The 22450-nt window shown below is 52.2% G+C and overlaps 2 protein-coding genes across 9 annotated transcripts in view; one reads left to right on the top strand and one right to left on the bottom strand.

Annotated features, from left to right (window-relative positions):
* Nucleotides 1-2869: 2869 nt before the first annotated feature.
* Nucleotides 2870-3802, bottom strand: LOC127331107 (ribulose bisphosphate carboxylase small subunit, chloroplastic 1). The gene is made up of 2 exons (XM_051357179.2): nt 3576-3802; nt 2870-3459 (listed from the first exon to the last, which is right to left on the bottom strand). Exons 1-2 carry the CDS (start codon nt 3717-3719, stop codon nt 3079-3081), a joined length of 525 nt encoding a protein of 174 aa, XP_051213139.1. The 5' UTR covers nt 3720-3802; the 3' UTR covers nt 2870-3078.
* Nucleotides 3803-3870: 68 nt separating this feature from the next.
* LOC127331105 (uncharacterized) overlaps nt 3871-22450 on the top strand; it is a 45197-nt gene continuing 26617 nt past the window's right edge. The window contains exons 1-3 of one of the 8 annotated variants that reach the window (XR_011751306.1): nt 3892-4151; nt 14752-14855; nt 15641-16438. Coding sequence is in view for 2 of the 8 variants with exons in the window: in XM_071825851.1 (XP_071681952.1) it covers nt 8958-9863 (906 nt within the window). In the remaining 6 variants the exon portion in view is untranslated. The other 7 variants (XR_007869608.2, XR_007869607.2, XR_007869609.2 and 4 more) reach the window with 7 other exon arrangements.

Raw genomic sequence — 22450 nt, forward strand, 5'->3', positions numbered from 1 at the left:
TGGCAGCGACCATCGCGCGTGGAGGGCTCGGCTCGACGGGGTTGTTGGTCGAGTGAGCGGCGCGGGGCGCCGGGGGCGGGCAGTTGTTGGCGTTGGCGACTGCGCGGTTCGCTGCCGCGGAGGATGCGGCGCGACTGGCGGAAGAGCGCGAGTACAACCGCCCTTGGGAGTCCTGGGCCGTGTACTGCTGCTCCAGGGCCTTGGCGACTAGGGCCTTGGCATGCTAGATGAAGAGGGCGCCCTCGCCTGTGTCGGGGAGATTGGCGAGGGCTGCTTGCGCGGCAACGACGTTGTCTGCCGGCGACGAGTGCAGTGGCAGTCCGTTGGCATCGACTGCTACAAGGGGGATCGTCCGGCCCCCCGGTGGAGGTGGTGGTGGCGCTCCATTCGCCGCTCGGTCAGCGGCGGCCCGGCTCGACTCCGGGGCGCTGTTGTTCTGGACTCGGGCGACCCGGATTTCGCCGTCCGGATCGTCAAAGTTGAGGCGGGCGCTGGGGAAGCCCTGCTCGCGAGTGCGCTCAATGCGCAGGCGAGTGCGTTGCTGGTGGTGTCGTGACAGGGCTCTCGCCGAGTCCTGTTCGAGACGAAATTTCTGCCGTTCGACCAGCTCCTTTTTCCTCTGTGCCTCCAAGGCCGCCCAATGCGCCTCGATCTCGGCCGCGGTTGTGGTCGCAGGGAGCGGCGTGGAGAACGGGTCGTTGGGCACATCATCGCCGGTCGCCATGAGGATGGCGATCGGGTACTGGTACCGCGAGGCCTCGACGGAGTCGGGCTCCGAGTCGCTGTCGAAGAGGGGGAGGACAGAGCTGTCCTCGTAGTCGCCCGGGTTGGAGACCGGGGTGATGGAGTCCACGGCTAATGCCGCGATGATGGATCCGGCGACTGACACCGCAGCCGCCGAATCGGCGTCGCCTCCAAGGCCGATTTGTCCTCGACATAGGTTTCGCCGGAGAGGGGGAGAGTGGCAGTGAGTAGCTGGCCCAGCGCGTACGGGTCGTGCAGCTGGCCGGGGCGAACCTCGGTGGGGTCGCTGACGCCGGCGAGCCCGACGAAGAGGTTGATCGTGCCAACCGGCACCATCCAAGAGTGGGTGAGAGGCGACGGAGCCGGGTGGTAGCTGCTCGGCTGGATGTGGAAGAAGCTGCCCGTGGCGATCATCCGGCCGGAGGCGACCGGCCGGCGGGCAGGCGAGTAGGGCCTCGCCGCAGCTCAGAGGCTTGACGTCCGACGCCCCACAGTGGGTGCCACTGTCGTGGATATGACCGCGGCAGGTGCTATAGGGTGCAGCACTTCGTTGATGCGGGAGCAAGGCGACGTAGCCATCTCCGGAGCGAGGTGCACAAGACGCAAGGTTTTACCCAGGTTCAGCCCCTCCGGAGAGTAAAAGGCCTACGTCCTACTAGATCTATTACTCAGTGGAGAATTACAATGGGGTGGCTCAGTCAGCAGGGGTACTGAGAGCTACAGAGGTGAGATCCGATCTCTGATGGTGTGTCATCTAGGGCCTAGCTCGGGGGTTTATATAGGCACCCTCGATCTAGGGTTACATGAGGATAACTACAAATCGTATCAGTTGCTACAAAGCCGGATCTGTTATCCCATACTTAAGTAATCTTGTTCTCCAGTCGCCTGGGCCTCCGGTCCAGTCGCCACCCCAGGGTTTAGGCCCAGTCGCACCAGGGTTTTAGGCCCAGTCGGCTTCGTCGACTGGGGCACTCTCTGGGCCTTCCCTCCCGCGGCGAGTGAGACTGATGATGCACCCCCTTGGGCATATCCCTATCAACAAGACTCGCAGAGGAGCAAATCTTATATTCAAAGTCGGATACAAATGCCAAGGCCTATTCATGGAAATTTATATACTGGACCAGTAGATTTCCCATAGCTTGGCCGCTCCAGTTCGGTACTGACATCAATCTAGCCCCATTTTTTTTTTGAGAAGTTAGCCCCAATTATTTGTTCTAGGGGTAAATGAAAGTGGACTTATATTTAGGATTTTGAGCTGTCCCAAACCATTTACTATGAGCTCCATATAATGCTCTCAAGCTATATCTGTAAATCACGAGTTTTTCCAAGAAAAAATGACCCCATCGTAAACTTGCTCTCACTAAAATTGCTAGTTTTATCCGCAATCCTTTTTTCACTTGCTGAGAAGTTTATAATCCATTCTTATTCTGAGAGCAACAATGAAGCTGGCATGTGGAAAACATGTAATTGCATAGTCCTTGAAATGAAAATGCTAAACAACAAAGGATGCTTCCACAAAGAGGTGCATTTCCATCTAGAATCTAGCTAGGATTACACTATGTAGAACTAGCTATATGTCTTTGAGTTCCAAGCTTTCCAACAAGGAGAATTATAAAATGTAGGTTTAACAGATGCAACGAACTTATTAGAAAGTACTTAGCAAAAATAATATCTTACTGAAGACCATTTCTGGCTCTCTAACTTCCACCGCCACTTAGAAAGTAAGATTATATTTTGCTATCTCACTTCCTGAGCACCTCAACCTCCTTTAGATTTTCAAACCGTAGCCTACCTAAACACATCTCTTCCATTCTCCCCTATTTTGATGGCAAAAAAATCTTCTTCTATGATTATCCATCTTTTCAAGGAAACGTTTTTCACTGGAAGTACTAAGGGATACAAAAAAAACACAAATTAAGCATCATTCTCAATCAGCTTAGGTAGATATTTAGCATCCAAAAAGTTGTAGACAGATTTTGGAGAATATAAATGACGTGAACTCCTTGGAGATATTTCAAAGGAAGAGTCCCAAATTGGCAAATAAATTGACCGGCCAAAATTAGCAGAGAGGTCAAGCACACCAAGGAAAGAAAAAGCATGCTGTGCAACTCAACAAACAATGGAGTGGATATAAATACACTCGGAAATAATATATAATATTATATGTGTATGTGTATGCTTTTACATGTAGCCGGTTCTAGAATTCACATATCAGCTCTTCCTAGGTCGGTAGGTGCATACATACTTGAATACGTGCAAACACAATCACATTAAATGCAAAATAAACCGAGTCTTCGCCAAAAGTATATAGCGGCCGTTGTTTCAGCTGGCAGTTTATGCCTTGCCGGACTCCTCGCAGCCTGGTGGCTTGAAGGCGATGAAGCTGACGCACTGCACCTGACGGATGTTGTCAAAACCGATGATGCGGACATAGGCGTCAGGGTACTCCTTCTTGACCTCATCCACCTCCTTGAGGACCTGGGTGGCGTCAGTGCAGCCGAACATGGGCAGCTTCCACATTGTCCAGTACCTGCCGTCGTAGTATCCGGGAGTGCTGCCGAACTCACGGAAGATGAAGCCAACCTTGCTGAACTCCAAGCAGGGAACCCATTTGGAGCGGATCAAAAAGTCGATCTGCTTCAGGAGGGCCTCGGCCGAGAGCGGTGGCAGGTAAGATAGGGTCTCGAATTTCTTGATGCCCTCAATCGGCCACACCTGAATTGTTGATCAGAACACATATACATGAGATGGATGTCAGCTCAATATTTGGTGCGGAGTGAATTGGACTGTCAATAAAACTCGTGCATTTACTACTTTAAAGATGCACATACCTGCATGCACCTGATCCTTCCACCGTTGCTGACGCTGCCGAGGCTGGCGGCGCTGCGGCGGCTGACGGGGAGGCCAGCGGTGGACTTGAGGCCCTGGAAGGGCGCCACTGTAGTGGCCGAGGAAGCCATCACGGCAGGGGCCATTGTAGTACGCACTTAGCTAGCTGCCTAGTTGTATATGCTTTACTAAGAAGAGGAGGAGGCAGGGTACACAATCGCCCGGTCACCCACGGTGTATATATTGCTAGATATGCCCAGCTCTGTTCCATTCCTTCGAGATATGGTGTGGGTGGCTGTGGTGTTTGCCTCCTGCAAGGTGCCTTATCTGTCCGGATCAGGGGAAGAGGGATGGCCGTCGGATACATATCTGTGATCCAAATTTCTGTGTCATTGACTGGTGGCCACATACTTATCTACACTACTGGGGTCTCAGAGCTTCCATCTGCTGTCTACCAAATGCACAACCAGAGCCAGAACGTCTTGACAAAATAGCAGATGGACACGGTCAAGTCCGGAAGAATATGAACAGCTGCACAACGCTCTCCAGCAGCAACTGATACGGGCACGAATGCCAAGGTGAATCCCAATTTCAGGACTCCACCTAGCTAGTTATCTTAATTATTGTATTTTATATCAATGGTCATACGTGGTCCAATTAAGGTTTTTAATAAGATCGAGTTAGTATTGGTTTGGGCCTGTCCAAGCCAAGTTAGGGAAGCCCACTAGGGCTGGCCGGCCACCCCCTCATATAAGGGTGGGACGGCTAGGGTTTATGGTTAGAACCAGTTTGAGTTTAGTCTAAACGCTATCGCGTGTGTGCTTGGTGAAGCATCCCTCCGGGGATGGCGCCGCCGTTTATCTATTATCGTTGCTGCGGAGGTTCTTATGTTCATCAAGGATTGTCGTGCTTTGGTCTTGAGGCGTGGTGATCTCCATCACGTTGCTTGCTGGATTTATCCCCTACTTCAGGTTGCGTTCCGCGCGTAATTGGAGGTATCTATCTACCCGGGTTCTCGCTGTGAAAGATCGGGCAACACCTAGGTGAATCTGCTGGGATCCCCCTTATCATGTGGTATCAGTTTTCTGGGTTGCTCACAACGAGGTTTTGTTGATCGATCGCATCTAGATCGGTTTGCATCGGAGGAGATTGGCTCTAGATCGAAGGAGATTGGCTCTAGGTCGAAGGAGGTTGGTTGGAGGAAGTTTGGTGCTGCTGTGGTACAGTTTGCCTATCATCCATGGCTGTTCTAGAAGTCAAAATCGCGAAATTGGGTGTTTGGAGTCGGGAAGAAGAAGGCAAATCGCGACCAGGTCCGGCGCCCAGACCGGTCGACCAGCTCTAGGACCGGCCGGGCCGGTGCCAGACCCGGTCGGACCGGGATCCAGGCTGGCCAATCCGGCCAAAACCGGCTCCAAGGCCGGTGCCATCCGGGCCAGTTCCAGGGGCTTCTGCCCGCCCGTCCGGTTTTCCAGGCCGGTCAACCGGATCCATGACCGGACCATCCGGTCACCAGGCCGGTCCAACCGGGCTGTAGGCCGGCTCAACAGGGTTCCAGGCCGGCCCGACCGGCATACAGGCCGGTTCGACCGGGCCGCAGACCGGCCAGGACGGTGCCCAGGCCGGCCAAATCGGCCCCCTGACCGGCCAACCCACTGCGGTTGCAGCTGTGTTGCCTCTGGCGATGTTGTCTGCCGCTGCTGTTTTACCTGCTGTTCCGTCTGCTGCTGCTGGGGATGTTTCCGCTACTGTTTCTTCACGTTTTCGTGCTATGGGTCGGAAGGAAGACATCTACCGCGACTACATTCATTTTCTGACGGGTTCGCCTTTCGATGCCGTTACGTGGAGGTTGGCTAGTTCCGCGACACCGGCGGAATTTCAGCTTTGGGAGTCACACATTGACGGTGGTTTTGAGAAATGCAAGGCGGTGGATAGTACGTTCGGTGGCCAAACTGAATTTGATATTGCATACCGGCGTGTTAATGATGTTCTGGCTAAGTAGTACCATGATTTTCTGATAGTTCAGGGTATCATTGGTATACGGTCTAGTTGGGCAGATTTCAAGCAGTTTCTACGTGCTAGATTTCGGGTTAAGTCCACGGAGTTGGACAAAGCGGTGGTGTGCTCTAACACTACCGTGGAGGAGGTTGTTCCAGTACAGGTAGTCACTGAGGAGAGGAAACCTGGCTCTGGTACCAAGAGCACTACTGTGACTGTTGAGGAGGATGTACCATTGAGCGGGCTGAATATGCAACTCAAGAAGGTACAAGATACTGCTTGCAAGACAGTTGACAAGGGTTAGCGATGGAGTTTGTTTCAGACTCAGTGCATTATAAAGGGCAAGGCTTGCAAGTTGATGATTGATGGTGGTAGCTGTACTAATGGCATTAGCAAGGCGATGGTGGCAGCATTGGGGTTGTCTACATGGCGTCTTCCTGAACCTAAGCGTCTTGAGTGGTCGAATAGCTGTGTTATGCTGAAGATTACTCATAAGGTGCGTGTGCCATTTGTAGTTGATGATTATATTGATGAGATAGAGTGCGATGTGTTGCCATTGGAGGTATGTGGATTGCTACTTGGGCGTCCATGGCAGTATGATCGTAATGTGACACATGCTGGGCGAGCAAATACATATTCTTTTATGCATGGTGGCAAACAGCGGACTTTGAAGCCTTTGGGTGATGATCATATCAAGTCCGATGTGGAGTTAGTGGTGCGTAAGGCGAAGTTGCACAAGCCTAAAGTGCATGAGGTGCATGATGTTCCAAGCATTGATGTTGGTGATGTTTCAGCCATGCCTGTAGATGACAAGCCAGTTCTTGTTGGTGACAAGCCGGATGAAGCTAATCCTATTATTGATGAAGATGTGGCAGCATGTGCTACAGTCCAGTTTGTGTTGATGTCAGTATACAGACTGATGGTGTTTGTGCTGATGGTGTTTCAGTACATATGGCGCATATGCGCGTGGGAGGAGTGGAAGGCGAGCGCATTAGTGGAGACAGTGAGCAGCAGCACTACCGTGCTAGGAGTACTGCAGTCCAGTTTTCCGCGACACCGCGGATGCATCGAGGCAAGGATGGACGTGTGAGATATTTATGTGGCCCAGGCATTACACATCTTGTGCAGGGTCATGTTCAGCGACACAGGGGTCCATCAAAACCTCGCAAGAAGAAGGTATTGGCGCCGAAGTCCAAACTCATGTGGAAAAGAAAGGAGACGCCAAGTGCTGTATCAAGTCAAGCAAGCCGCGAGGGAGGATGTGGTGTGGAAGGCAGGCAGGCAAGACTTGAAGACGGCGCGGATGTGTGATGTTCATATCACGTCACCTTTTCCAGAAGACCCTCACGCGTTGGGGACAACGCTTCTTGAAGGGGGGGAGGATGATACGGGCATGAAGGCCAAGGTGAAGCCCAATTTTACGACTCCACCTAGCTAGTTATGTTAATTATTGTATTTTATATCTATGGTCATATGTGGGCCAATTAGGGTTTTTAATAAGATCGAGTTAGTATTGGTTTGGGCCTGTCCAAGCCAAGTTAGGGAAGTCCACTAGGGCTGGCCGGCCACCCCCTCATATAAGGGTGGGACGGCTAGGGTTTAGGGTTGGAATCAGTTTGAGTTTAGTCTAAACGCTATCGCGTGTGTGCTTGGTGAAGCATCCCTCCGGGGACGGCGCCGCCGTTTATCTATTATCGTTGCTGCGGAGGTTCTTGTGTTCATCAAGGATTGTCGTGCTTTGGTCTTGAGGCGTGGTGATCTCCATCACGTTGCTTGCTGGATTTATCCCCTACTTCAGGTTGCGTTCCGCGCGTAATTGGAGGTATCTATCTACCCGGGTTCTCGCTGTGAAAGATCGGGCAACACCTAGGAGGATCTGCTGGGATCCCCCTTATCAGCAATAGATCAAGGAATTTATCTCGGCGGTAGGAGAAATAATTTGACCTTTGGGTGGCTGCTGTGAGAACGGCCGTGTCCAACGGATCCGTGCCGTCGAGGGACTCCGCGAGGACGCCGGCGAAGCTTGGGCCCCGCATGGTGACGGAGCTCGCGTGCGCCGGCCATGGCAGCACCGCGCCCTTTCCCGATCTTACGACGCAGGGGCTGTACAAGCAGCGTCGTGGGAAGCGACGGCGCAGGTGATCGAGGTCGGTGAGCGGCGTCGGAGGGAGGAACTTGTTAGAATTAACCTTGACATATGATGTGTATACGTGCATGTGTGCACATTGTGTATCTGTTAGTTTGGTTCTAGAGAGATTCCAGGAAGAAGAGGTCGTAGTGTTAGCTGGTCAAGTCTGCATGTCTAGATCGGTGAGTCCTAGAGTGATTTTAGGAGTGAGAAGTAGTCACGTCTAGTTAGCGCATGAGTGGAGTTAGTGGTTAGTGGAGCAGTGGCATGAGTGTCTGCCTCGTGTATATATAGTATGCATTCCGTAATAAAAATGTAGAGGCTGCGGGCAGAGCAACAATGTATGTGTTCTCACCAGGAGGAAAATGGCAAAGCAGAAGTTCTCCTTGGTAAGCTGTGTGCGTGTGTGTTCTTCTGTGAGAGAGAGAGTGAGAGACAAGAGAGATTGAAAGTTTGAGAGGTAGAAGAAGAAGGGAGCTGTGAGATGCAGCTCCAACAGAACTCGCCGGAAAAACCGCACCGGAATCCCGCGGCCATGCGCGCTACGCGGTCCGGCAAGCTCGATGGAGCCGCGCGCTACGCACGCGCGCGCCGGCGAGCAAACCGGCCGCACCGCCATGGGCCACCGCCTTTTTTTTCGCGGGAGAGGAGAAATGTGTGGTTACGGTCAGGGCTCGTATAGGATGTCCTGTTTAGTACCACATTTTGTATAAAACGTGAACCCACGGTAGCACAATTTGTATTCAGAGAGCAAATAGGTATCAAGTTATTCTAGAGCTGACATGTGGCATTGTAAATTTTGCACAAACACCCCTAGATTTATTTTTATGGCAGAGGTTACCTTTGGTGATGGCTTACAGGCGGGTCCCACCTATCATTGTCCGTAGAAAGAATTAAAAACGCAAGCGCATGGATGGGATTAGAACACAAAACCTTATGCTGCTGAACTTACCAGGAATACAACTAGGAAGCACAGTTATTCATGCTTAATATTAGGCCGTCCAATATTTCTATTTGAATGCAGAAACGCACGAACATGAGGATGGCAGTGCTATTCCCGTGACGATGTGCAACGGGGATGCGATTTGATTTCCCCCTCCTCGGGCTCTCACTCAACTACAGTAGCTTTGTTCTTCCCCCGCCCTTGACCGGGCCGCCGACGGCCACTCCGCCGGAATAGCTGGCTGGAGGAGGTCTAGGTTGGTGCCGGGTAGTTCTAGGTCTAGTTTTTTAGGTTTGTTTGTGGTTTTGTGGCTGTATGCCACCGTCTGGGCGTCTGCCCCATAGTGGAGACGGTGGTCTGGATCTCCGCCGCCAGATCTTGACCAGCCTAGGGCTGCTGCTTGTTCTTCCTCTGCTCCGGTGGCTGGAGGGAGGAGATGCAGGGAGCGGCACCGTCTTCCCCAATAAGCTGGTGGCCACAGGTTCTTCTCTTTCCATGGATGGCAGTAAAGATGATACTCTCCTGGCCGGCCGTGGTAGCGTGGGGGAGAGCCAGCCCGATGCTGCAAGGTGTGTCCCTTCTTCTCTCCTAGCCGGCCATGGTGGCGAGGAGGAGCAGAAAAGAAGCTCGCCGATTTTGGATTGGGGGGAGGGATCATGTCCTCTCCGCCGATGTGGCTGCTGCTCTAATTCGACTCCTCTGCTTTCTTCTTCGTCTTGCCGTGGTGGCGAGAGGGGAAGCGGTGGAAGGGCGGACTGGATCCGAGCTCGTCGACGCTTGCCTGCAGGGTGCTATGGAGCTTCCTCTTCTGAGCTCCTTCGTGCGAAACACGCGTCGCTCCTCATCGACGACGCGATCTTTGGCCGGCATGGCGGGCCGACTACAACCTCCAAGACGGAGGCCCTTCTCTGCTTCGTTCGCCGGGGCTCAACGCTTCTTCGCCGACAAGTGGTTCGTCCCCGGAGGAGGAGAAGTGACCGGCGGATGCAAAGCTGCGCCGGAAGCGTGCTGCTGGGCATCTCGGCACCGCATCTCGACGGAAACGTCTTGAGATCACCAGCGGTTGGTGGCGGCGGCACCCAGGGACCTGATTGCTTTTTCATCTTTTGCTCCAGGGTGCTTTTTGTAAATTTTGAGGTCCTTTCTTCAAATTCCTGGTTTCTCAGTGCGAGTGACGTAAAAGGGCCTCTTTGTAATTTGTACCCGCCACGTGTGGAATGAAGCTTCTCTGGGGTCTTCTTGACCCCTCTTGTGCAAAAAAAAAAATCACGTGACGATGTGCGGGTTGCTTCCGCCAACGAGCACCCGACTGTAGGCCGATCTGCGTGTCTGGCCTGTAAAGCATTATCGGGTTTTGCGGTGTCTGTCGCTGGCGTTCGTCGCGCTTGCCTTCTGGTCCTTAAGTACAACCGGTTCTCGCGGGAGGTAGCTGTGCTTTGGAGCAGTGTGATGCGACCGATGTTGCACGCATGTATCAGTCATGTTGTTGCTCCTGGTGGCTATGGGGTATGGCCGTACGGCATGGTGTAGGCGGGTGATGTTGCAGCGAAGAAGCGTTGGCATGGGCGACAGGTTGCCATGCTTGGTGCGGTGTTCTTCGCGGTGTCGAGCATGTCGATGCCGTGCGCGACCACGACAACTTGTGGACGAGGATGTGCTTTCTCATTCTCGTCGTCACCATCCTCGACCTCGTGTTCATCTGCTGGTGTACCTTGCAACGCCGGAGCCCGCACACTCAACTTCCTAGGGAGGATGCCACGGCTCACTTGCGTGCCCGTCCTTTAAAATGCGACGGGCATCGTCCCTGCCATTGCTCACACCACCGACACTTCCGCTCACCACCGCGCGCCGCCGCATCCACCATGGGAAAGAAATAGCACGACTCCGAAGCGTCCGGAAGCGGCACCAAGAAGGACGCGCGGGCGAACAGGGTGCCGCTCCCCGTCGATATGGCGCGGGTGCTGCACGCCAACTGGGTGGCATGCGACCGCTGGAGGGACGTGCACCTTCCTGGCGGCGGCTGGCGGCTCAGCTACCGCCGGGTGCATGTCCAACCGGTGCCTCGTCGCAAGCCGGAGAGGAGCGCCGAGATCCGGCGCAGGCGGGCTTACCTGCCGCCGGACCTCTGTGACGATCCTGCCTTCGCCGTTAGCTCATATCACTGGCACACCTGGCGTCGTACCGAGGAGGTTCTGAGGAGCAATGCGGGCTTCCTCGGTGATTGAGACTTCCTGTTCGTGCACCCGCCGCCGCCTCGTCGTCGAGCACGGCACCCGCCGGCGCCTCCACAGGACGACGAGGATGAGGACGACGACGACAACACGCTGGCCTACCAGAACGAGGAGGCGAAGGACGACATCGACGACTTCATCGCCTGCGTCTTCCACGACTGGTAGGCGGCCATGGCGGAGGGCTGGAAGTTTGACTTCCCGCCGACCATGACCGACGAGGAGATCGAGGGCTCGACGTCCTCGTCTCGCAGGTGGACCGACCGGTGCAGCCGCCACTGCCACGGTATGCCACCGACATCATGCCGCCTGGCCTCACGGAGGAACATGCCCTACAACAAGCGCTACAGAACTTGGCCCCGCACCCTCCGCCGCCTCCACCTCCGCCGTTCAACCCGTCGGCTCCTCCACCTCCACCACCGGCGGCACCGGCGTACGTTCTGCCGGTTGCCAACTGGCTGTGGCAGGTACCGGACTTCGTCGTGCTCGACGACGACGAGGAGTAGGCTAGGGCTTTTAGTTTCTATATTTTATATTTTCTTTTTATCACTATGTAAATTATTTTTAAACAATGGAACCATTTTTTTTGCTTCCATTGGGGGCATCTCCCGATGCAAACGGACGCGCGGTCAGTTTCGATCATTTCAGCCGACGCAAATGGACTCGCGCGAATAATTTGGGTGTTCTTTTTGCGTCGCCCCGCATGATAATGTACAAAGTTTACCCGTCTTACAATATTTCCCAAAAGAATTATTGGTGCGTTGACAAGCACGTATGTGCGTTAGGCCAAGGTGCTGAGTTCGAATTCCCTCCTCTCCCAATCAATTTTAATCTTTCTCCTGACACTGACAGGTGGGACCCTCCTATAAGACCTCAACAAGGCGACTTGTGCTAGAGAAAAATACAGGGTTGTTTGTGCAAAATTTACAATGCCACATGTCGGCTCTAGAATGATTTGGTACCTATTTGCTCCCTCAATACAAGTTCTGGTACTGCGGTTCACGTTTTGCAAGATGTGGTACTAAATTGCACATCCAATACAAATTGTTATACCAAAAGTGTATATAGCTCACCCGGAATCAACATAGGCTCTTCCACTTCGAAAAAAAACAAAAAGGCCCATCTGTCGATATGCTGAGCTGACTTTTGCTATGGGTCAACTCCACTAATCTCCACTAATATAAAAAGGGAGAGAGGGTGGTGATCCAACTAATCTTGGCCTTGCAACACTACGACCAACGCTGGTGAAAATTACCCCACTGCCACCGATAAGTTACATACCGTTTCGTCTGTGCACGATTTCGTACCGCTGACCCGGCTCGCAGGCCTTTTGTCACCATCGCGCGGCCGGCTCGGCGGCTCCCCTGCCTCGCTCTGGATCCTGGCGCTCACTTTTCCAATTCTGTGTACGCCACCGCGGCTCATCTAATCCCTGCCTTCTCCTGGTCGCACGCTGTCCGCCGCCCAACTCGCTGACCCGGCTACCTCCACCGAACGACCGCCTAGGAATCCACCACCGCTCCACCAGGGAGACCACGGCGCCCGATGCGTGATTCGCCGCCTCCTAGACGCATGGGCATGATCTCAGTCCGCAAATTTATCCATGTGTCTCAGTCAGCTCCTACTTCTTCCTACGATCCCGCACCAAAATATCGAAGAAAAAATAGTAGGGATCGATCCTATTCCTGCCCAATCCACCACGGCAAACACGCGTTGCTCCAGGCGACTGAGTGGATTTGGCGGCGCGGGGTCCTGGACAGTTGAGGTCGGGATGCGGGCGTCGGCAATGGGGACTGACCAGCAGAGGTCGAGGAGGCTGTGGTTGAGCCCTCACCGGAGGTCCGCGACGTGCCGACGTAGACATTGAGGCGGCATCGCTGGTCGGGGTCGGAGGTCTCCGAGCGCATTGAAGTGGCTCGTAGGACTTAGGAGGGCCTGAGGAGGAGGAAGGAGTAGGAGAGGAGGACTGGGACAGCGAGGAGGGCGCGGCGCTTCATCGGCACCATCTCTATCTCGCGGAGGAAGCTCTTGGATTGGGAATTTGGGACTCCGATGCCCATCGAGGCCTGTAGTGGTTCGTGCTTTGTTACTGGATATAAGCCATTTGACCGTCGCCTGTTAATCTAATCATCCAATTCGCATGTCCGTTCCAACCTATTCTCCACACTACATTTTTTCGGTCTCGTGGAAACTTTCTTTGCAGCTAATTGTCAAGGAATCAATCGTTTCAGAGCGAACACAACTAAAACAGGAAAAAAAACATCAAAAGTCAAAAGTCAGAGGTGATTGCTAAAACTTATTGGCAACGAATAGTTTCAGAGAAAGCTTAGGTTCCTACAATGTCGTCTCTGTGTACAGTTTCTGTGCACGGACAAACATTTTGCTCTTTCTATATAACTCACAAAAATATTTTGTTTAAGCTCATAACGCAGTATATTATTTAATCCACGTATTTGTACAGATACTGGAAACAATATGTACTGTTGGATACAATTTCTTTTTAATTTATTGTTCTTGATCCGAAAAGAATGATTTATATTCCCTACATTCTACTAAACGTAACTTCACAAATTGAGTGCATCAAATGAGAGCAGTTCAATTCCACCCTCAGCAGCACGTATATTCCATCCACATTTATTAAAAAATAAACCGTAGCAACGCACGGGTATGTTTCCTAGTCTCCACTAATATAAAAAGGGAGAGAGGGTGGTGATCCAACTAATCTTGGCCTTGCAACACTACGACCAACGCTGGATGACATTGTCCTTCAGGCGGACTCCGCTCGCTCGAGATGTCCTGAGCCCCCACGTCTGTAGCAGTTTTCACGCGCCCTCTAGCCTCACTTTGCCGTCGCAGCCCGCCTGCTCGCCTTCCACGACCACGTTCAGAGGACGTAAACCTCGCTCCCGCGTCGCTCGCCGCTAAGCCATCCACCGCCACCGAACTATCCAACGCCGTCGGAGGTCGGCCTCTCCCGACCCGCTAGGGTATGCCCCAGCACGGATCCCCCGCCATCCTCGATCTGCCACCGGGATGCGTGTGTTCAGTTGTAACGGCCCCGCCACCCAACTCCGATGGTACGTCCCACCCTCCCGCTCCGCTTATGGCTCATGGGTTATGCATGTCCTACAGTCACTAGTGGAAAACAGGCCTTTTGATCCGGGTGGTAAGGGCCTTTTGTCGCGGGCGGCCAGGCGCGACAAGCAAGGCGCGATAAAAGGGAGGCCTTTTGTCCCGGGTCGCTTACGACCCGCGACATAAGCTCCACCACGTGGCAGCCGCGGGGCGCGCAGGGCACAGGCCCTTTTGTCGCGGGCGGTATTACCACCCGCGACAAAAGGCCCTCTACGTGGCGTGCGCACAACGCTGCTGCTTTAGGGTTTGAGGGGTGCAGCACCCCTCCCCCCCCCGCCACCGACCGCCTGTTATTTCATTTTTTTCGTTCGAAAATAAAAGTTGCATATATTTGTACGCTACTAGAAGTTGTACACGTTCATTCATTATATATATATAGATCGATCAAACAAATATTGGAAGCAAAAGTCGATTCCCCTTACACATATTCGTAGATTCCCTACATATATACATGGAGCTCACGATCGACAAGCGGTACTAACGACCGTCTATTTGGAGGTAGAGCATCTATTTGGACTAAACAAGCCTTTGTTGTTTATTACTTCTTTAACCAAAAGTCCCGCCAGTTCCTCCGCGATTCCTAGTGCGTGTTCCTTTGGTTGGAGTCTGTCCCGCATGTAGTCGACCTATATACGAAAATGAGATGAGTATGACTATATCAGTCTTGATAACGAAATATTGATGATAATAAATAAAGTTGTGAATGTTATTGCTTACGTTGAATTTATTGTTGTTCTGCTTCTCAGTGGTTAACATGCGAATGGACTCGCAAACGTAGTATCCACATAGATTCGTCCCTTGTGGCTGCTGGGGGCACGGTACAGGAGTAAATGTTAGCTTCTTTGCAAAGGTAATCTCCTTATGAACATTCTTCAAAGCTTGCCAAGCCCTGCCAGGCAAAAGAATGATTGAATGAGTGGATAATTAATTGATATCTCACAAAAGATAAAGCGCGGCGATGAAGGAAATTACACTTGGAGCAACTTCTGCAAGTCCTGGAACCCGTCCAGGCCTCTACTCAATGGGTCTTTTACTTGAACTACTCCCTTATCAGGTTGAATGTCTAGTAGAATCCAGTGGAAGCTGCACATGTTATGCATATACGTCAGGAATTACACTTAACATCGAGTAAGAAAAATTGAATGTGCATAAAAGATCATTAAGACTCTCACTCGTAGTTGTAAGGAAACAATATTGAATCACAGAAAATATTGCTGCCCAAAAACCTTAGTAGGTTTCCCCCCGTTTCTTCGCGTTTATGCTTCACCGTTTCAACATGTATTTTATCTGGGTCAACAAACCCAACATTGATAATATTATTACTTTTGCATTCACTGATCTTCAGTCTGCATAAGAGAACCCATAAGATATAATGAGTATATATATGCAATGAAAACGAACATGAACTGAATGAAAATGAACTTATATGTAGTTAACAACTTACAAGCAATAGCAACTCATGAGAGATTTGTCGAGGGCTTCTAGATTGAATAACTGCCAGAGTTCATTCATCTCAATATGGATCTCCTCCTTTCGGTAGTAATATTCCCATGGTATACTCGCCACGATGTACATTTTGTTCTCCTTGCATGCATCAAGGTACCACTGATGCAAATTCCGCATATGTGTTGGCAGTTTATGCAGCTGCTCTCTGCTGACCAAGTCGGCCCCGTAGACAAATTTAGGAGCAACTTCAGCAGTGGGTATTGCAGCATCTGCTGCAGACAGCAATTCCTCCACGGTAACTGAACAAGCAGCCGCTAGCCTTGCAGCTTCTTCCATATCGATACCACCATGATGTTCCTGGTACAGCTTGGGAACATTAAGCACTTTGAGTGCTGGGATCGATTGTTTGGGCTGAGCACCGAGGAGGGGAACTTCCTTTCTCTTTTTGCCTTTTGTCGTTTGCTTGGCCTTGAGGGGTGCACTTGTTGAACTTGACTTTTTCTCATCTGCACTTCTAGCTGATGATTTGCTCGTGCCAGCAATGTCCTTCTCCTTAGCCTTTTCATCCTTCTTTTGGTCAATTACCTTCGCAAGAGTGCGTGTATAGTCATCCTTCTTCTCGTGTAACTCATACTGCGATGGTGTGTTCAGAAAACTAGTAGCATATTCTATTTGCTTCTCTGTGTATGGCTCTGGCGCTGGAGGTTTTGGCTTATGGAAATGATCATAGTTGTGTTTCGCAACAGCGGCCGCATTTTCCTCGACAGTAAGATCCCAAGGACGGGGGGGAGGAACCTTTGGTACTTTTGGGAGGGGCGACCTCTTGCGGACAGGACTCTTGAAACGCTTCCGGCTGGGTGCATTCCGAGTCTTAGTGGGCGGAGGCGGCGGCGCTGGAGATGGAGATGGAGTACCGATGTCGTGGTCGACGTCGTACCCACGGGGTGATGGTGGCGACATGTGATCAGTAGGAGGAGGTGATGGTGGCCTGCGATCACCTGTAGGAGGTGATGTTTACCTTCTGGGACGACCTTTACTAGGTGATACCCAGCCTGGCAGCCTGATATTCTTCTTTTCCCAGAGAATGATTTCTCCCAGCACCTCTCTGAGTGTAAGCCCCCCATCACCTCCAGGGATATCGAGCTCCAATGTCTCCCACGACGGGACAACTGAATCCACCCCGACACGAGCATAGCCAGCTGGAATCGGATTGCCATGCCATGTTGCCGGCTCACCTTCAGGTCCAAATGCCGGTAAGACATAGCCGACCGCCACCTTAACAGAAACCTTCCTGAACACCTCATGGAGATCACAAGGTGTTTGCTCCTTGATTCCATCCAAGGGGTCGCCAGGACCGGCATCTATCATCATCCGTGTAGGAGGGGCCTCCGAGTCGGCCACGCTGCTGTCTCGTCGCTGAGATATGTCAGCGGTATTATCCGCGGGCGCTGTCCTTTTAGTTCATTTATCTCCCGCCGCCGCTGAAGCTCCTGCTGCTGGTCAAGTCGGCGTTGGAACTCGGCCATCCGGTCATTCTGCACCTCCAGCTGGCGTTGTTTAGCTCTCGCTCGGCTTCTATAAGTCTCCGCGTCGGCCGGAAACCCAAGCGACCACGGAACACTAGGGCCGAAGCCTCTTGTTCGTCCTCCCTTCTCAGGATTACCGAGGACAAGCGTCAGCAAGTCTTTCTCTCTATCGGGAGCAAACTTTAGTTTTCCCGCCTTTATATCTGTCGTCACTTCAATCCATTTTTGCCTGGGTACCCTAACCCTGGTGTCACTTTCAACAATGTTCCCTGTCTTCATGTCATACTCACAGCCATGCGCGAGGAACCAATTTCGAGCCCTAGTGTCCCATCCTTCTCGCTTGGGTTCTGGAGTGATCCCGTTCAGCTCCATCTCAGCCTCTTGTGCATCCCACTTAGGCATGGCTCTTCCGTAGCCCCCTCGCCCCGTATGATGGTGATATTTCTTCTCGCTTGCATTCTTCTTGTTTTTCGTTGACAGGTTCACAGCCTCCTCTGATTCTTTGTACCTCACAAATTCTTCCCAGTTATGCTCCTGCTTCGCTAGGTAGTTCTCGAATAATGGAGGCTTCTTGTCTTTCTTATAATTTTTCCATAACCGGTTCTTATACGCCCGGAAAAGTTCCCCCATCTTCTTAAGAGCCCATTTCTTCACTAGCGCTCGCTGCTTAGCATTCTCAGACTCCGATCCCAAATCTGGCAAAGTGAAATGTGCCATGAGGTCTCTGAAAAGTGTGTCTTTGTACCTATCGGCAACCTGATTTTCGGACACATTCTTCGTCTTGTTCCATTCTCTGACAGTGATCGGGATACGATCTCTAACCACAACTCCGCACTGATTTTTGAACTTCACTCCGACATTCTCGGGTACCACCGGTTGGCCTTCCGGTGATATAGCTTCAATTGTGAAGTGGTCTTTTTTGGTCAACTTCTTTGCCGGGCCTCGTTTCTCTATCTTATCTTCGGAGGCCTAAGAGAATACATATAGAATTGCATTAATGCCTCTATACTAATGCCTCAATACATATGTACATATAGAATTCCATTAATACCTCGTCACCGGAGCCGTCGTCGGCTTCTCCGTCACCGGAGCCGTCGGCTTCTCCGTCACCGGCTCCGTCGGCTTCTCCATCACCGGAGCCGTCGGCTTCTCCATGACCGGAGCCGTCGGCTTCTCCATCACCGGAGCCGTGGGCTTCTCCATCACCGGAGTCGGCTCGGTCGGCTTCTGTACCATCGCGGATTATGTCCGCGAATATGTCTTCCTGTTCCAAGTCCCGTTCGAATTGATCCATTGTTTCTGCAAAAGAATTAAATCGATAAGTAAATGTTCAAACACAAACCAAACCCTAACCCTAATCGGCGACACGTGTTTGCGAGAGGGAGAGGGGTGTCGGCGACGCGTGTTTGCGAGAGGGAGAGGGTCTCGGCGGCGCGTGTTTGCGAGAGGGAGAGGGGTGTCGGCGCGTGTTTGCGAGATGGAGAGTGCGCGTGTTTGCGAGAGGGAGAGGGTGTCGGCGGCGCGTGTTTGCGAGAGGGAGAGGGGTGTCGGCGCGTGTTTGCGAGAGGGAGAGGGCGCGTGTTTGCGAGAGGGAGAGTGCGCGTGTTTGCGAGAGGGAGAGGGTGTCGGCGGCGCGTGTTTGCGAGAGGGAGAGGGGTGTCAGCGCGTGTTTGCGAGCGGGAGAGGGCGCGTGTTTGCGAGAGGGGGAGGGTGTCGGCGACGGGTTTTTGCGAGGGGGGAGGGAGTCGACGTCAGTTGTTTGCGAGAGGGGTCTCGGCGGGTGTTTGCGAGAGGGGTGTGTTTGCGAGAGGGGTGTCGGCGGTTACAACAAAATTTAAACTACAAATTTGAACTAACTAATTACATTTAACAAAAATAAACTAACTAATTACAACAAAATACTTACAAAATTTAAACTACAAATTTGAACTAACTAATTACAACAAAAATAAACTAACTAATTACAACAAAATACTTACAAAAATAAACTAACTAATTACATACTAAAATGTCTATATACAACAAAATTTAAACTAACTAATTACTACTAATTATCTAACTAATTACTACTAATTACTACTTACAAATATAAACTAACTAATTACTACTAATTATCTAACTAAGAAAAAAACTTAAATAAAATGAGGGCCGGCCGGGGGCCGGCGCCGGCGCACAGGGCGGTTTGTACCTGCGGAGGGGGCGCGGCGGCGCGGCGGCGGGGCCGGCACGGGCATTGGCGGCGGCGGGGGCGCGCGGCACGGCGGCAATCGACAGCGCGCGCAGAGGAAATCGACGGCGGCGGCAGAGGGCGCGCGCGGCGAGGGAGCTCGAGGAGGCCTACGGCGGCGACGGCGCGGCGAGAGAGGAGATCGACGGCGGCGACGGCGCGGCAGATCGACGGCGGCGATGGCGGCACGGAAAAATCCGGCAGCTTGGCGGCGTGATTTTGGCTAAGTGCTGGCCTCCGGGTGTCGCGGGTGGGGGCTCCGCCCGCGGGGTTAGGTATTTATACCTAACCCCTTTTGTCGCGGTCGAGCCACGGACCGTGATAAAGGCCCCCTTTTATCGCGGGTCGTGCCACCACCCGCGACAAAAGGGGGGTCCTTTTATCGCGGGCCGTGGCTCGACCCGCGACAAAAGGGGATGGGAGGGGGAGGCGGCCGATCCGCGTGAAGTGCATCCAACGGCTCCGGCCGTTTGAATCCAACGGCCTGGAGCCGTTGGACGCGGATCAGGCCTGCAGCCGTTAAACAACCGTTTTTTTTTCTGTTTTTTTTCTGTTTTTTGTTTTTCTGTTTTTTTTTAATAAAAACTATTATTTCAATAACTTTTAAATGGTAACTCAAAAAGAAAAGTTTTATATATGAAAATTGATCAGAAAAATCCAATGAACATGAATATGACATCCATATAACTATTTGCATCTCGCATCATATAAAACGTATCATATCCACTCGTGTCGCGTCCCCGTGCCACGTGTCGCCACCTCTTCCACGTGCCTCGCCCCGCCGACGCCGGCGTGCGACGTGTTGCCACCGCTGACACGTGCCACGCCCCGCCGACGCCGGCGTGCGACGTGTAGCCACCGCTGACACGTGCCTCACCCCGCCGACGCCGGCGTGCGACGTGTAGCCACCGCTGACACGTGCCATGCCCCGCGTGCGCTATATAGAGCGACGAGTGCGGGCGCAACCACACGTCGCCACCGCCTCCGCTCATTCATCTCCGGGATGCCTCCATGTCGTCGAGGGGCGTCCGGTTTCCGTGGCGTTCGAGTGCGTCCGAGCGGTAGGTTCACCGCCGAGATACGCGCCGGTGGCTTCCGCCTCACCCTCGGCACGTACAACACGCCGGAAGAGGCGGCGCGCGCTTACGACGCGGCGGCGTGGCGCTTTCGGCGGCCAGGGCACGACATGAACTTCCCGGATGTTGAATCGCTAGAGGAGGCGGAGTTCCTCGCGCCACCGCCGTGCCTCGTCACCGACGAGGACCGTCGCCGGCATCGCCAGGTGCAGCGCAGGATCGCCATCGCCGAGCGCGACGAGCAGTTGATGCGCCAGTGGAGGGCGCGGTCCCCCGACGCGTTCTTTGCTAACCTTAGGGCACAACGAAGGTCCAACAGGCGCCACCGTCGGGCCGTCGCCGCCTTCGAGCTCGAGAACTCGAATACAACTTGGACCGAAAACGACCCTCGGTGGGATGACCTTTGGACGGAGACAACCTCCGACGACGAGTAGAGACTAGACTAGTAATTTATCTATTTTATTGTAATTTCAATAAAGTCGTTGTCGGTTCTATTAGTTTAAATTTAGTTTATAAAGTCGTTGTCGGTTGTTTTTGTTCAATAAAGTGGTTGATGAAGGAGATATGCCCTAGAGGCAATAATAAAGTGGTTATTATTTATATCTTTATGTTTATGATAAATGTTTATATATCATGCTAGAATTGTATTAACCGAAACATTAGTACATGTGTGATATGTAGACAAACAAGAAGTCCCTAGTATGCCTCTTAAACTAGCTTGTTGATTAATGGATGATTAGTTTCATAATCATGAACATTGGATGTTATTAATAACAAGGTTATGTCATTGTGTGAATGATATAATGGACACACCCAATTAAGCGTAGCATAAGATCTCGTCATTAAGTTATTTGCTATAAGCTTTTGATACATAGTTACCTAGTCCTTATGACCATGAGATCATGTAAATCACTTATACCGGAAAGGTACTTTGATTACACCAAACACCACTGCGTAAATGGGTGGCTATAAAGGTGGGATTAAGTATCCGGAAAGTATGAGTTGAGGCATATGGATCAACAGTGGGATTTGTCCATCCCGATGACGGATAGATATACTCTGGGCCCTCTCGGTGGAATGTCGTCTAATGTCTTGCAAGCATATGAAAGAGTTCATAAGAGACCACATACCACGGTACGAGTAAAGAGTACTTGTCAGGAGACGAGGTTGAACAAGGTATAGAGTGATACCGAAGATCAAACCTCGGACAAGTAAAATATCGCGAGACAAAGGGAATTGGTAATGTATGTGAATGGTTCATTCGATCACTAAAGTCATCGTTGAATATGTGGGAGCCATTATGGATCTCCAGATCCCGCTATTGGTTATTGGTCGGAGTGAGTACTCAACCATGTCCGCATAGTTCTCGAATCGTAGGGTGACACACTTAAAGTTGGATGTTGAAATGGTAGCACTTGAATTATGGAATGGAGTTCGAATATTTGTTCGGAGTCCCGGATGAGATCCCGGACATCACGAGGAGTTCCGGAATGGTCCGGAGAATAAGATTCATATATAGGATGTCATTTTATGTGAAATAAAATGTCGCGGAAGGTTCTATGGAAGGTTCTAGAAGGTTCTAGAAAAGTCCGGAAGAAACCACCAAGGAAGGTGGAGTCCACATGGGACTCCACCACCATGGCCGGCCAGCCCTAGATGGGGTGGAGTCCCAAGTGGACTCCACCATAGGGGGCCGGCCACCCCCCACATGGGAGGTGGGAATCCCACCTTTGGGTGGGAGTCCTAGTTGGGCTAGGTTTCCCCCCTCCTATGGAAGGTTTTTGTTTCAGGTCTTATTCGTAGACTTGGACACCAACACTTGGGATCCACCTATATAATGAGGGGCCAAGGGAGGGGGCCGGCCACCCCAAGACCACAAGCTGGCCGCCCCCCTTGAGTGGCCGGCCACCCCCTCCCAAACCCTAGCCGCCCCTTCTCCTCCATATCTCCCGCGTAGCTTAGCGAAGCTCCGCCGGACTTCTTCACCGCCACCGACACCACGCCGTCGTGCTGTCAGATTCAAGAGGAGCTACTACTTCCGCTGCCCGCTGGAACGGGGAGGTGGACGTCGTCTTCATCAACAACCGAACGTGTGACCGCGTACGGAGGTGCTGCCCGTTCGTGGCGCCGGAACCGATCGTGATCAAGATCTTCTACGCGCTTTTGCAAG

The sequence above is a fragment of the Lolium perenne genome, chromosome 2 (assembly GCF_019359855.2).
Source record: "Lolium perenne isolate Kyuss_39 chromosome 2, Kyuss_2.0, whole genome shotgun sequence".
Classification (NCBI taxonomy): Eukaryota; Viridiplantae; Streptophyta; class Magnoliopsida; order Poales; family Poaceae; genus Lolium; species Lolium perenne.

Excerpts from the sequence above, each read along its gene's own strand:
- LOC127331107 (XM_051357179.2), bottom strand. The coding sequence starts at position 3,719 with ATGGCCCCTGCCGTGATGGCTTCCTCGGCCACTACAGTGGCGCCCTTC. Across the intron at positions 3,460-3,575 it reads GAAGGATCAGGTGCATGCAG|GTGTGGCCGATTGAGGGCAT; the intron begins GTATGTGCATCT and ends TCAACAATTCAG.